General features: G+C 38.3%; 1 protein-coding gene across 2 annotated transcripts in view; it reads right to left on the bottom strand.

Annotated features, from left to right (window-relative positions):
• Window positions 1-616: 616 nt before the first annotated feature.
• The window catches only part of zfyve16 (zinc finger, FYVE domain containing 16), a 41,802-nt gene continuing 27,932 nt past the window's right edge, over window positions 617-14,486 (bottom strand). For both annotated transcript variants that reach the window (XM_005944594.3, XM_042213009.1), the window contains 12 exons: window positions 12,504-12,720; window positions 12,230-12,352; window positions 11,372-11,527; window positions 11,057-11,281; window positions 10,408-10,490; window positions 9,950-10,054; window positions 9,046-9,196; window positions 8,848-8,928; window positions 8,598-8,760; window positions 8,346-8,451; window positions 8,031-8,207; window positions 617-6,602 (listed from right to left, as the gene is read on the bottom strand). In XM_005944594.3, the coding sequence (XP_005944656.1) occupies window positions 6,426-6,602; window positions 8,031-8,207; window positions 8,346-8,451; window positions 8,598-8,760; window positions 8,848-8,928; window positions 9,046-9,196; window positions 9,950-10,054; window positions 10,408-10,490; window positions 11,057-11,281; window positions 11,372-11,527; window positions 12,230-12,352; window positions 12,504-12,720 (1,764 nt within the window). In that variant the 3' untranslated portion in view covers window positions 617-6,425. The remainder of the gene's footprint in view (window positions 6,603-8,030; window positions 8,208-8,345; window positions 8,452-8,597; window positions 8,761-8,847; window positions 8,929-9,045; window positions 9,197-9,949; window positions 10,055-10,407; window positions 10,491-11,056; window positions 11,282-11,371; window positions 11,528-12,229; window positions 12,353-12,503; window positions 12,721-14,486) is intronic.

The following is a 14,486-nucleotide window of genomic DNA, read 5'->3' as shown; positions in this document are numbered from 1 at the left end:
CGGTGGTTTTATTTATCTAAATGACCCTTTTCTGTGGCTGCTTCCAAGTAAAGCTCCTCTTCCACTTCTCCCTATGGTGTACCTCAAGGTTCTGTTTTGAGGCCTTAAAGGTCTCTGTTATATCTGAATCTCTTCAGCTGATACTTGCTTGTTTGTTCTCAATTGAATGAAGTTAAAACAGAAGTCATTGTTTCTTCCCCTGACAGATTTGTGGGCAGGGATGGAATGACTAACAGGGAGAGTCGGGTGAATACCCGATAAACTAGTTCACTTTCACCTCGCTTTTGGGCCAGTTCAGTACGGCCCATAAGTGCAACTCTTCCAAGTGCTCACTTATCACACCATTGCTAATTAAGTTACACCAAATCCCCATTAACTTTGGAGTTCACTTTAATATTGGGGCTTTGAATTTTAGAGCTTTGTATAGACATGCACCAGTGTACATCGGAAAACTTTTACATATATACATCCCCAGGATATGATCAGGGCCTGGCTGTGCAGCATACAACAGTGGCGAGTCTGTGGGCCTGACTCTGTGAAGCAAGTGCAAACTCCAGTTAAATATTTTATTTATTTATTTATTTTTAACTTTCAGAAAGATAACAGGCAGGTTGAGTTTTGTTTTTTCATAAAATTCTTTTATTCTTTAAATACACAGGCTATTCAGAAACTGGTTAGGATGCAGACCGCAGGGTCCTCAAAAAGTAAAGCTGGTCTTATGAATAAATGGATGATTTACAAAAACTTACATCAAATCAATCAATACTTCTCATTTTCACACAGTGGAAGGTTGTTTTAACGAGAGAGAAAGAAATTTGAATAATTTGCCTCCCAAAATACTTCTCAAAATGGACATGTTCTCGTCCCAAAATCCAAAGCTATTAGGCTTTGGACTGTGGAAGGAGAACATGTCCATTTTGTAATGGAGGGGGAAAAAGGTGGACTTTGTAAAAATCAATAAGTTTTACATAAACCACTGCCGTACGTTTCAGAGATGTTTGCACGGCAGTATAAACGGCACAATTTCCCCTCATACCCGCTTTCTACATCAGAATCAAAACTCACATTTTTCATTTTTCAAACTACTCAATAACAACAACAACAATAATAATAATGATGATAATGGTGGTAATGGTAATAATAACAACTTTAGATAATCCACCATAAAGAACAAAAGCGGCTTTAGGTGGAAAATAGTAAGTCTTTGTGAGCTCCTGATTAAAGTGTGGTTGGTGTTTAGTAAAGGACCTTAAATACAGATTCGATATAAATACAGATTCAGACTCAGCTTATTCAGTCCACTGAACACATTTCGTTTGCATAGGTTTTTTACAGGTCAGATTTATAGCCAATCTAAATCTTTGGACAACCTTTTATGTTAGCAGAAAATATCATCTGCAGATTAGGTGTACATAAATGCAGTTTTCAGGCAATAGATCACGGCCTCTCCAAAGGGTGAGAGATTTCTACTGAAGCTAGAAAGCCTCCCAATTTAACATTCAGTCATTGCATGCATGGCTAAAAATCAACACAGTCAGTTACGGCAGTTGACCTTTCTAGTGTTTAATAAACATCTCACATGGAGAAGTTAATCAACAACTCACAGATTTCAGTGATTAAAAAAAACTGTATAAACCTTCATACATCTAGAAGACTGCAATCAACCTGGAGGTTTACAAGTCTTTACATGAGTATTCATAATAACGCAGTTGTTGCTAAGAATTAGAGCACGACTTGCAGAAGAGTTCATAACTAAGCTCAGTATTCAGATTTTTACCAAAAACATTCATGTCAAACGAAAGCGCTTCATGTATTTTGAGATTAGATATTTCCACCTTCTAACAATTAATTCATTTCTTGATTTGTTTCTCCTCTCAAACAGCTTGCTACACAAACTGCAGAATTAATGTAGCCAACCTTCTATCAAAAATATTAACTTTTTTTTCTTTTATACCAACATTTCAAAAATAACTTTTAATATTTAAAAAATGCACAAGGTTTGATACAATCTCTATGTGTACAGGATATCATCTATACATTTGGGAAAAAAGTCCTGACTGAAAAGTGAGATGAGATGCGACACAATGCACTTTGCCCTAAAAAACAAAACAAAACAAACAAACTCAGACCTAGCTTTAGACAAATGGAGGCTGCAAAACACTGCTACAAACAGTGGACACAAAAGTGAATGCATTTTACAGGGACATAACCTCTGTGTACTCTGAGTTTCAGGAGCATTTATTATTCCGACTCATAAGAGATAACTGCCAGTTTGGATCCAGAAATATCATTACCGGAAAAAAAAAAAGAAAAAAAGAAGAAAAAAAAGGTTTGGTTTGACAGATTGCCTTCAGGCATCTGTCAAACCAAACCTTTTTTTTTTCTAACACATCAGCACACTGATATTTATAAAGTGCCTAAAGCTGTTATAGAGACATTAAATAATGCTAAAATATGAACCCAGTATAAAACAGCTCCTACTCCAATCAATAAACTGAGGAAATTAGCTTTTTTTGTCCTTCTGCACAAAACCTGGATGAGAAGATTGATACCACTCTTATATTTGTGTGTTAATTTTAAACTAAAGCCACAAAGCTGCTAGATGACACTTGAATTTAGACTGGAAACCACCGTCGTGTCTCAGTTCTTGGCTACTTGAATGATAGAAAAGGACCACCAAACAAGATTCAGCCAGAAGGAGGCTGTAATCATCAGTACTGATGATAGTGGCTTTGCTAGCTTACTAGCTAACAGCAGCAGACAGCAAATTGTCCAAATGGGTGGTCAGAGGCAGAACAAGTTTAGAACATGCAGTAAATCGCGGGACAACCGGAGTCTAACATTCAGAATGTCATTTCATTTAAGAGCAGAACGTGACATGTCCATTTGATAATTAATCAGTCCAAACTTACACACTAGACAAGTCAGCATGTAGTAGTAGTTTTAGTACTACATGAAGTGAACTAATATTATGAACGAAATTGAGACCAAGCATAGGAATTATTTATCTTAAAAGAAATGGTCAATAGAGAATTAGCTCTGAAAAGTTGGGCCAATAACAACACTTAAAAATAATAATTTGGCTGATAATTAAAATGTTATTGTTCTGCCTTTTCTGCAACAGAAACCAAAGTCTTCATTAGAACAAAATAACCAGTTGTTTCAGCATCTTATAGTCGGCACAGAATTAAGGTGACAATACTTGAGTGTGTCACTGCTATTGTTACCTGTCACTGAATGTGTCAGTCAATGGCAGCCATTAAGTCTGATGTTAGCTGGTAAAGACAATTAGCTGCTCTATCCATGTAAACAGACTAAAAACCAACCACCAATTAACTCAATTAACTCCAGTGGTTTTCATCCTTCTTTCTAAACATCAAACAAAATATACAGAATAATTTGTAAGCTTTGATGGTTCTTGAAGGCTGAATGAGGCCAGGCTACACAGTTTCACCCGTTTCTACCCATCACACTGAACTAAGCTAAGCTAATTCATGAACATAGACTATATAAAAGATAGAGGTAGCCTCTGGGCTTGTAAAGTGGAGCCAATGTGGAAGAGCTTTAACTCTGAATTTCTATAAATGGCCAACAGGAGGCGACCAGACTGAATAGCAATAGTTTCAGTCTGATCCATCCATCACGCCTTACATCCAATTCAAAAACACTACAATGCTCACAATGAAAACAGGCACCTTCAGTCCCACATAACTGGTGACATTACTGTGGCCAATTCCATTGCTTATATACAATCTGTGTTAGTGACTTGATAATAGTGTAATCAATCTTCTCATCTGAAAGAATCATCTTCATTTTTTTAAATAACTAGTAAAAGTTGTGAGATGAACTGAATGAAAGAGTTCTCATTAGCTGTGCAAAAACAACATTTAACTGAGACTGAAGCAGATAACGTAAAACATCTTAAAGGAGAAAATAATCATTAGTATTTTGTGTTTGATCTGGCAAGAAGTCATCAACACTGAAAGAGCATCTCTGTGAAAAACCGGAGGGATTTTTTTGTTTTAACTCCCCTGACTGGACATTTTCATCCAGAAGCAGAGTGTGTACAATTAATATAGCATCCTCTTTGTTAAATTTACACCTCCTTCTGAGAAATAAAAACTGTCGGGATTTACATCATCTTTTCTTTTGTAAGATCTCAGTGTGAAATGAAACCTCAGTGTGAAGATGGATGATCAAATAATAATGGAAAGATTTTAAGACAAACATACTATTGGATCAATTTTGTGCCAGCAGGATGATGGAAACAGAAACTAAAGCTCTGAGAAGAGCTACACCTGCAAGCTCAGTAATGAGCAGCTTTAATGTCAGCTACTCAACAAGAAAGACATATTCAACTACAAGAGAATATTTTAACCCCTCACCTCCACCAGTTGTAATACTATTATCCAAATAGTTCTGTAGTTTCATCAAGGTCAGTAGGTCAACACTCTTAATCCTGCCAAAATATACCTGTCATATGTTCACTTTTTAGGAATTAAAAAAACATTTGTAAAGTTCCAGACGCAAACTTCAGCCATGTTACTGACACACACACTGGGCCTCATGCAGGAAAGACTCACTCCCACAGGTTTGTTTCCATCACTCTCATTGCCTGTAAGGAAAGTGTGGCCTTATAATTACGAATTATAATTGACAGAATAAATAAATCCTTGATTATTGCTGCTGTTGTACAACCAGGGCTCAGAGAAATGTTTTTCAGATGCTTTCAGTTGAGAGGATTATGAAGTGTCATCTAGACACTGAGCTAGCCAAACATCTGGGCAGCTCAGTTGAGCTAACCGTTTACACTGGTGAGGCTGCCTCCCCTGAATGAGTTGCATCCTGCACTTTTGTCGTGTGAAATTCATGTATATTCTAGACCTGTCGTTTAATGTAGTGCACAGTCTCTGCTTTTATCCACATTGGAATGTGTTTCTTTGACTTTGATTTTTTGTCATAATGGCTGTCGTTTTTCTTTAAAGTCTGACATTTTATTGGCGAATATAAGATCGGTAACTTGTACACGTTATTCACTGTCAGCTTGTTAGGTTGTTGTGCATCAGCGATTAGTTGTTGTGTAACACTTAACTGACAATAAATAAAGCAGAACAAGTAACAAAGCATGACAGGTCTAGATGTCAATTAAACCAGTGATTCTGTCACACAAAATGAACACACTTAAGCATTATGTAAAAACTCAATAATTGTTAACAGTTAACAATTATATGTCAATTATATTTGACATATAATTTAACATATAAATTATATGTCAAATATAATTTAAATGAAAACAAATAAATAAATGAAAAAAGGGGAGAGTCGTGAGAGTACCAGAGTGTTTTAGTAGGCAGCTGGGAAATAATTGGGAGTTGTTTTTAACATAAAGCTAAAATTAGCATCACTGGTCCATGCCATGCTGGTTGGGAGATTGTTGCTGCAAATGGGGCAGGGAGCAGCAGTGGATGTGTGTGCACCAAGAGACCTGCATAGCAGTTACATTGTGAGTGGAAGAGAGCTGAAGCCTCGGCTATCCAACTGTTACTTGTTGCAGAAGGCAGACTCAATTGAGGGGAAAAAAAAACCAAACCAGACCCTGAGCAATATAGACATAGGCGATTGTTAATCCTCCCTGTAGATAGACCTTGTTGATCAAACACTCTACTTTTCTTAGCTTGAGTTGAGTTAAACCGGGAGAAACTCTGGGCACGTGGATAGGTGTCCTTTAGAGCAGTGCACTGTAATGAAGTTTGGTTTAGTTTTTATAAATTATCATTAAAAGGCAAACTTGGAATTTTAATCAAATATCATTCATCAGCCCAGCCCCAGGACATAGTTACAAAAAGGTTTCCTGCAGAAGGCCCATTGTTTTCCTGTGCAGTATCATCACAACCATCATGTCAAATGAGAGCATAGTACCTTGAGAGAAAGTGAGCCCTGTGATGTCTGCATTTAGAACAAGCCAACTATGTATGTCAAGTAGCTCTATAGTAGCACCTGATCACCTGTCTACGCTCATTAATGTCCCTACTTTAATGTAAAAATAATGAGAGCCATTTCCATAGTGTCTGTAGGAAACATTCACTGAGGTACTCCACACTGACGGAGGCCAGCAGGGAGTCTGGAAGGCAGAGCAGAGGAAAGCGCTTTGAATAGTTTGGTTGCTTTTGGTCATGTTGTCATATTTCTTGTTTAGTGTTTGGCTTCTTGTATTAAAGCAGCTTTGGTGAACATGAAACACTCAAAAGTACAATGGCTTCTTAACAGAAGACCATCATCCAATCATTGATCCCTCTAAATCACAAACCTCAGGGTGGAAATGTTTTTCTTCCTGTGTGGGTGGCTGCTGCTCCAGCTGGGAACAAGCATCCTGCCTGAAGCTGCAGCTTTGTTTTTGTTTTTTTGCCTCCAAAACTTTGAGTGTGTCATGGTCTACATGCACATTCAATGGCATGTGTGATATAGAACATGAACTCCATGTCCATGGCAGTCTGTGGCACACTTGCACTCTCCCCATGGATGACAGGGATCAGAGCGCTGTCCATCTCATTCATGTAGCGCTGTGGGAGAAGACTGCCTTTGGAGCCAGCCTGGTACTCCACCTGAGAAAAAACAGTAAAGAAATATTCAAAAGGCTTTAAGTGCTAAACACAATAAATCCAAATAGGGCTGTCACAATACCAGATGTTCACTTCACGATTACTGTGGTCAAAAAACTTCCCAAAACCTATTAGGGGTGCAAAGATACACAAAATTCACGGTTCGGTTCGAATCTTTTTTCGAAACAAAAATATGTTCATGCTTTTTTAATTTGTCATTTATTAAAATTATAAATATATATTTTATCTCAAAAGTACAGTTTTTAAATTTAATGTTGCTGAAACAACGAAATAATAATAAAAAAATTAATCTATCTGATCAAGAAATCACTCATCTTTGGAAAAGAGAGTTTATTACAGAGAAATGGCTCTTTCCAAAATAAAAGCTATACTATACGCTTCTTCTGGGCTATATTCTCAGCAGCATATTAAACATATCAGGTCCCCATAAGGAGAATCATGTGCTAACGGCTGTCTAAATGACTCGGGTAAAGTTTGTAGCATGCGTGCTTGTTGTTTTTGTCTGCTTCCACTTGTCTTTGCACTAGGATGATGTCGGAGTAAATGTGCAGTCATATTCGTTGTGTTCCCACTAGTGCTGTCAGCGTTAATCTCGTTGAAATGACTTAACGCCACAACACGGCAAATCTCCATTAACGAGCTACCCCTGATCGCCCGGGGCTAGACGGCCAACACGTTAACGAGCTAACTGCGCTAACACACTAGTTCCCACCCATGTAATTGAGCATTGCGTGGCACATCCAACATACTGTTTTACTTTAGTCCATGACGCGCTTACCTTCAGGGTCATACGTCACATGAAAACCAAAATAATTCCAAACGCCAGATCTGAATGAGGGTGGGGGAGGTTCAATTTGCCATGTTGCAAGGAGAGCTTAACTTCTGTCTCGCTAGCTTGCCCTGCGCTCTTCCTTCTGACTATGCTGTCTGTGTTGAGCGCTCAGTGGATCTGCGCTCGACAGTGCAGCCTAGGCGGAGTAGTCGAACGCAGATTCACTGAGCGCTCAACAGACACCATTGTCAGAAGGAAAGTTGATAAAATAAATTACAAATTTTGTATTGTTCGATACATATGTGTACCGAACCGAAAGCACTGTATCGAACGGTTCAATATCGATACGAATATCGTTGCACCCCTAATACATATACACACACGCACACATATGGTTAAACTCAAAACACAAGCATATGAAGGTGGTGAGAAAGTCTGTAACCATAACTGACCAAGAGAATTCAAAAATGACCATTAGAGTGGTGATACTAGTGTGTGATTTTTAAATACAGTCAGTCATCATTAATACATCACTATTGTTGCATCTGCATTTTCAAATACCTTGTAAGACCACTCTGCTAATGCAGAATGGTCTTAAAAAGGTTTTACAATATTAACCTGAATCACTGCTCGTTTACCATGTCAGCCTGTGTCGAGACACACAGTGAGAGTGAGTTGATGCCGCTGGAAGTGAGAACGGCGAGGTGAGGAGTGAGAGCGCTGCAGGTTGCCAACGCTATTTCCTTCTGAAAAACACTGCAGGACGATAAGACAGATGCCAGGTTGCAGTCTGGAGACTTCAGCTGGTAGAATACCTGAACAGAAATACAATTCAGGTCATGCACACATCACGACTTTTAGATGGCTTTAGAACTCAGAATGGAAACCTCATTCAGTTCACAGAAAGTGTCAGATAGGAGCAAACAATTTGATGTGAAAAAAGGAAAAATTACCTCAGTGCATGTAATCAGCCGATTGTCTGACTCAAACTCAGTGTCTTGTTGCATCCTCACACTACACACTCCATCTAGGGATCTTCCATCAACTCCACTAGTTTTGCTGCAGGAATACAAATGCACAGGGTCACAGTAGAAAGTATTGTTTTCCCAGAGATTTAAACTGCATCGTGTTTTAGTTAAAATATGATCAAATACTGGCATTGGCAAACACATACACACATGGAGTAAATCATTGCGTGCAGTTACCCTGTGTTGACAGGTGGATTCCACTCCACCCAGCGGACAGTCACATTCTCTCTGAGCTGCTCATCATTAATCTTGCCACAGGGTATGTGGAAGTTTGTCTGCTCCCTGAGGGCAGAGCGAAGAGATTCCATGGTCTCTGGAGGGATTTGCACCATCAACCCATCTGGTAAAAACAAAACAATTGACTAGTCTGGCCCAGCAATAACAGAATGGACATAAGTATTTCAGAGCCAACAACCAGTCACAGTACCTTCTACAATGCTGGACTTTGCAATGAAACCTGAGGAGGCTTTAAGTGCTCCATTGAACACCACAAAACTGGCCCCAGTGACTGTAACAAAACACAAACCCCCAGAAGTTCATATATGCATGGTACAACAAAATGCTTGCCTCTAATGTTTTATTTTTCAAAAATAGAGGAGTATGGAGCATTTCTAAGGACACTCACCTGTCCGAGACTTCCCAGGCATGCTGTTGGCCTGGGTTTGGTAATTTCCCTCCTCATTCTGGTAACAGACCAGGTGAGAGTCGGCCTCCGAGCTGAATCTTGCTCCAATGCTGATGACATGTTCATTGGATGCATTTATCACCTTCTGCACCTGAAAAATACAGAAAAATATACATTTCTGTACAACACTGCTGTGTGCCAACTTTTGCTTTATTTACTTATTATTTTTACATGCATACATTGTTTGATTTTGGCCTGTTGTAAAGAGAATTTTAAAAACGACAAGGGAATCATTTTCTGGTTGTTCATTCAAGACAGATCTTACTACACATTCTTTAATAGATAATTTATCAAGGGTTTATTAGGGTTTTTTCTCTCTAAATGCTACCTCTATCTTCAGCCTCCAAAACGTATTTTTATTTGTCAATGATGGCCCTAAAACACCACGATACAACTATATGAAACTAAGTAGCTTTGACTTGTTTGTACAAGACAATCTTCCCAACAGCAGGACAATTTACGAAAGAGAGTAAAGAAAAACATATTGTACTGATCATTCAACTGATTTAATCTACTTTGTACCCTCTTCAGTTATCCTTTGCAGGGAGTTAGAGGACGACCACAAAAACCTAATTTCTAAACCAATATGTTTCTAGAAGTTACAGAAATTTTGGGGGTTATTTGTAGTTTGATTACCAAAAAATTAACCCAAAGCACTTGTAAATAAAGAAGTCAACATCTACTGAAACCAAGTACATGAAGCTTGGGCACTAAAACACCTGAGAAGTTATTCTTTTTTTAGTTGCAACTGTGACAAATGACATATTCAAGCATTATCAATGTTTATCTAAATCCTAACCAGAATCTGAATAAGTTTATTTTACAAAATTAAAGAAACTCTTACCTCACTGAAGCTACTTTTGGGAATATCAATGTAGCTGTGGCCCATCTCCATGTGGATCCTCAGGCCCTCCACCACTGACAGGCTATACTGGTAGTTCCTTAGATCCTGGATGAGAACAGTTTATAGAATCTGAACTCATCAAAGTGTTCTAATCAATTTTTTTCAAGTCTGCCAATAATCAGCATCACAAAAGTGTCTATGACTGTTGTCCTAATAACATTTATGTTCAAAAACCTTTCACCAAAAGCCCAGTATAAAACAAATTAATTTTAAACTGTCAATCATCAAAATCAAAAACTACTCTGCCAGACACCCATGAAATCTGCATTACTTAAAATGTGGCTTGAGTGGAGTTAAGAATTATGTGTAGTTTTAGCTCTAACAAAATTTTGCCAAGCTTCTCAATTATAAATAAATCTTATTTTCTTTATTGCAAAATCTTATTTTGCACTACTTACAGCCAATAAATTCATAATGGTGTGTCCTGTCTCTCGATACACTGACTGCCGAAAACGGATACTTATCAGTGTGGTGGGATACGCTGAAAAACAAAAACATATGTAAATAAACCATAAAAGCACAATATGTATCACTTGTCCCTGTGTCTTTCTCCTAGAACAGCCTATATGCTTACAGACAGTAATTTACAATGGTTTAGTAATTTAACTTGTAGGGGGTTTACCTTACGGTATAAAATGTGTTAGTGTGACTGCTTTTGTGATTTGAGCTATACAAATAAAACTGAATTGAATTGAAATGAACTAAAAAAAACGTAATCTATAAACAAATATATCACCATTTACAAATACAATTTTGTCCAAAAGTCCAAAATCTAAATAAATTAAACTTACTATCAGGTATACTGGCAAAAAGTTAAAGGTAAAATAAGCTCTTTACAAATGAGAAGGTGGAACTGGGGTATTTTTTATTTACTCATCAAACTGCTGAAACTAATCGTTTTAACAATAATAATAATAAACTAATAACCATGATGTTTCAGAAGAGCAGGTTTTTTTTTTTCATTTTCAACAAATCAAAGTTTAAGATTACTATGTTTTAATATGAAATAACACTCAGTGTTGTCATGAGCAACAAAGATTTACATACAGTTGTATTCAGCTCCAAGACGCAAAAGCAGTCTCAGTGGAAAGACTTTGGCCCAGGGCACCTCCAGTTTCTGAATGAGCAGGCCAAACAAGAATGGCTGTGAAGGGAGAGTGAGGCCGTCTAGAGACTGGCAGGTGGGAGAGAAGAATACCATCCCAGCATGATCCTTACTGCCCAAGAAACTACTTGTAAAAGTCACATTATCCAGCTCCTCCACAAACCTCCCTGTAACACAAGATAATGATTATGTTATCCTTTATAAGCTAAAGGTGTAGTTATTAAAAGTTGCAAAGGCAGGCTGAAGGCAGGTATTACCTTTTTGGGCATCCTGGAAAATGCTGAGATATATGGTAAAGAGGTCTTTGGGAAGAGTTTTTTCTTGAGGCAAACACTCCAACAGAAATACTAACTCTTTCTGTCCCAGAGCCTGCAGCCCATTAGAGCCAAAACACCAGCATTCCCTGCCAGAGTCTGGAAGATAAAACACACAAGAGTTAATACATTGGAAGGCATGTGAGGATTCACAAGATTTGAAAGAGGAAATATGAGATACACTACCAGTCAAAAGTTTGGACACACATTCTTGTTTAATGTTTTTTTCTTTATTTCTACTGTTTGCTACATTGTAAATACATACTAAAGACATCAAATATATGACGGAAGATATCTGGAATTATATAGCAAAAAAAAAAAAAAATCTAAAAAAAAGATAAATAACTCTAAATATGTTTTATATTTTACATTCCTCAGAATAACCACACTTTGCTTTGTTGACAGCGCTGCCAATCCTTGGTCTTCTCACAATGAGCTTCATGATGTAGTCACCTGAAATGGTTTTCACTTCAAAGGTGTGCCTTGTCAGGTTCATTTGGCCTCCACAGTCACCTGATCTGAACCCAGTGGAGATGGTTTGGGATGAGATGGACCGCAGAGTGAAGGGAAAAGGGCCAGCAAGTGCTGAGCATCTCTGGGAACTCCTTCAAGACTGCATAAAACCATTTCAGGTGACTACCTCATGAAGCTCATGGAGAGAATGCCATGACTGTGCAAAACAGTAATCAAAGCAAAGGATGACTATTTTGAATAATCTAAAACATAAAACATGTTTTGAGTTATTTCACACTTTTTAGTGTACTACATAATTCCATATTTGTTCATTCATATTTCACTTACATGTCACCAGTTTGACATTGACTAGCAGGTTGGCATTAAGAATGAATGTCAGAGGACGGGGTCCGCCTTCTTCTAGTAAGTGCAGAATCTGACATGGAGCAGGATTCTCCTCAACTAAAACATCTAAACAGAAAACACAGCAGAGCGATTATTAAAGCATTTCGCATAAAAGCCAGTGTGAGACTTACATTTCACTCTGATCCAAGCACAACAGAAAGACATAAGATGTCCAGATGTGCAAAAATAAACCAAGAGATTCATGTCTAAAACACACCTCCTCCTTCGTCCTCTCCAGTGGCAATGAGCAGTGGAGGCAGCTCGTCTTCATTGTCTGGCAGCAGACTGGGAAACCTGTTCACTGAAGAACCAATTCCACAAAGCAACGCGAAATCCCAGGGTCCAGACACTGGGCGGCAAACTACCTCTGCTGCCACAGCAGCCTCAGGGGAAGATGCACTGTTAACTCCGGTCTCTGCCCCAGGTAAGCCAGGCTGAAATAAGAATGTCATTTCATGTAATACCATCGTCAACGGACTAATTTTTATTGTCCATTTTTTTTAATTTCTATTTATTGTCTATCTAATTGTCTATTTTAGTGTAGCAGTACTAGAAAATACCAGGTTGCCAAGAAGCACATAAATCAGCTGCTTCTCAAGAGTTTCTCATCATGTGTATGAACGTCAACTTGTCCATGTTGGACAGCAGCTGGCAGCACTTGTTTTCAATTTATGAAAGAGTTTCTAGGACCTCTGGCCCTGATATTTGACATGGATATATGGAGTAGAAGGGCCAGCGACCTTAGCTGCAGTTCAATACACTGGGAGTGTATGCCGTTATTTTGTGCCACTATTCTGAGCACACGTAAAAAAAATTTGAGCGCAAGTGAAAAAAAGTTTGCAGGTGCAAGTGTTGCATTTTGAGAAGAAATTTATTTTGAGCAAAGAAAAGCAGAATTTGAGCGAACAAAATTCATTGCTGCGTGCAAAAAATGTATTTCAGTGTTTGCTGAACACTGAAATCCACTGCTCTCAACGTGTTGCTCGCGCTCTCAACGTGTTGCTCGCATTCTCAACATTTCTGCCCGTGCGTGTTCAACTCTTTGTGTACACTGTTATATTTGTGCCACAAAACCAGCCAATCATAGACTTGGATGCAAAAATATCTGATTGGCTGTTCTGGTCTCCAATCAGCTCGAAATGACGAAATGCAATATCCCAGAATCCATTTAGTCCAAAACTCAAACGAGGCAGTGGCAGAGGAACACAGAGTGGCGGAGTTTGAAATATTTCTCTTTATGGGTCACGAAATAAACTTTTAAGATATTTTCATGCGATAATGGTGCTGTGTAAACTTCAAATACCTGCTTGATTCATCAAGACATCACATATTTCCATAATGCTCTAACGTTTTCGGAGATGCCTGTTACCCACCAGCTGACCGGGTGGTCACTCGGGTTAAACATAATATATAAAGCTCAACTGACAAAAAAATCGGCCGACTACACCAGCCAGGTATTATAGGAAAAACCATAAAGCCTTTGAACTAAAACAAACGCTGTTGTGACAGTGATGTACACTGTCTTGTTGGTATATATGTATGATTTGTATCACCTTCATGTTTCCAAACCGATACCATGAGCAGCAGTTTTACAGCTGTGGCTCCAGCAAACATCAGCTGATACTAGAAATTAATTTTAAATAAATTCTAACAACAGCTTATCAAGCTTGAACGTGCTGTTGTTGTTTAGCACAACATCCGCTGGTTTCCTGTTTCTGGCGCAAAGTGGGAGATAAACAAACAAGAGAGACAGCTGATCATTGATTGGTTTTATGATTGAAGTAGCAACAGGAGAGGGAGGGAGAGAGAATGACGGGAGAAGAGGCAGCTGTGGAACGTAAAGACAGAATAACTCCAGCTTTGTCTTTTTTCATTCTTGCTGAAGTATATGGGCTCAAAATGTGGTCATAAATATTTTGTACTTGTAAATCGGTTTTGTACTTGTAAAAAAGATTTGTGCGTGCGTAAAAAAGATTTGTGCGTGCGTAAAAAAGATTTGTGCGTGTGTAAAAAAGATTTGTGTGTGGACTTAGCAAAAAAACCCTGCAAGTTACAAGTACGAATTTTGACCCTATTTTTCTTCCTTTAAGCTGATTGGTCAATGTCATGTCAATCACAAATTAAACAATCCAATCAGAGAACAGATGGGTTTGGCTGTCGGAGGGGCACTTTTTTGAACTGCAGGTCCTTGAAGGGTAAT

This window comes from Haplochromis burtoni, unplaced genomic scaffold (assembly GCF_018398535.1).
Source record: "Haplochromis burtoni strain Fernald_Lab_line unplaced genomic scaffold, NCSU_Asbu1 Contig_407, whole genome shotgun sequence".
NCBI lineage: Eukaryota > Metazoa > Chordata > Actinopteri > Cichliformes > Cichlidae > Haplochromis > Haplochromis burtoni.
Note: the sequence above shows the minus strand (reverse complement) of the source record. Positions and strands in the feature narration are given on the sequence as shown.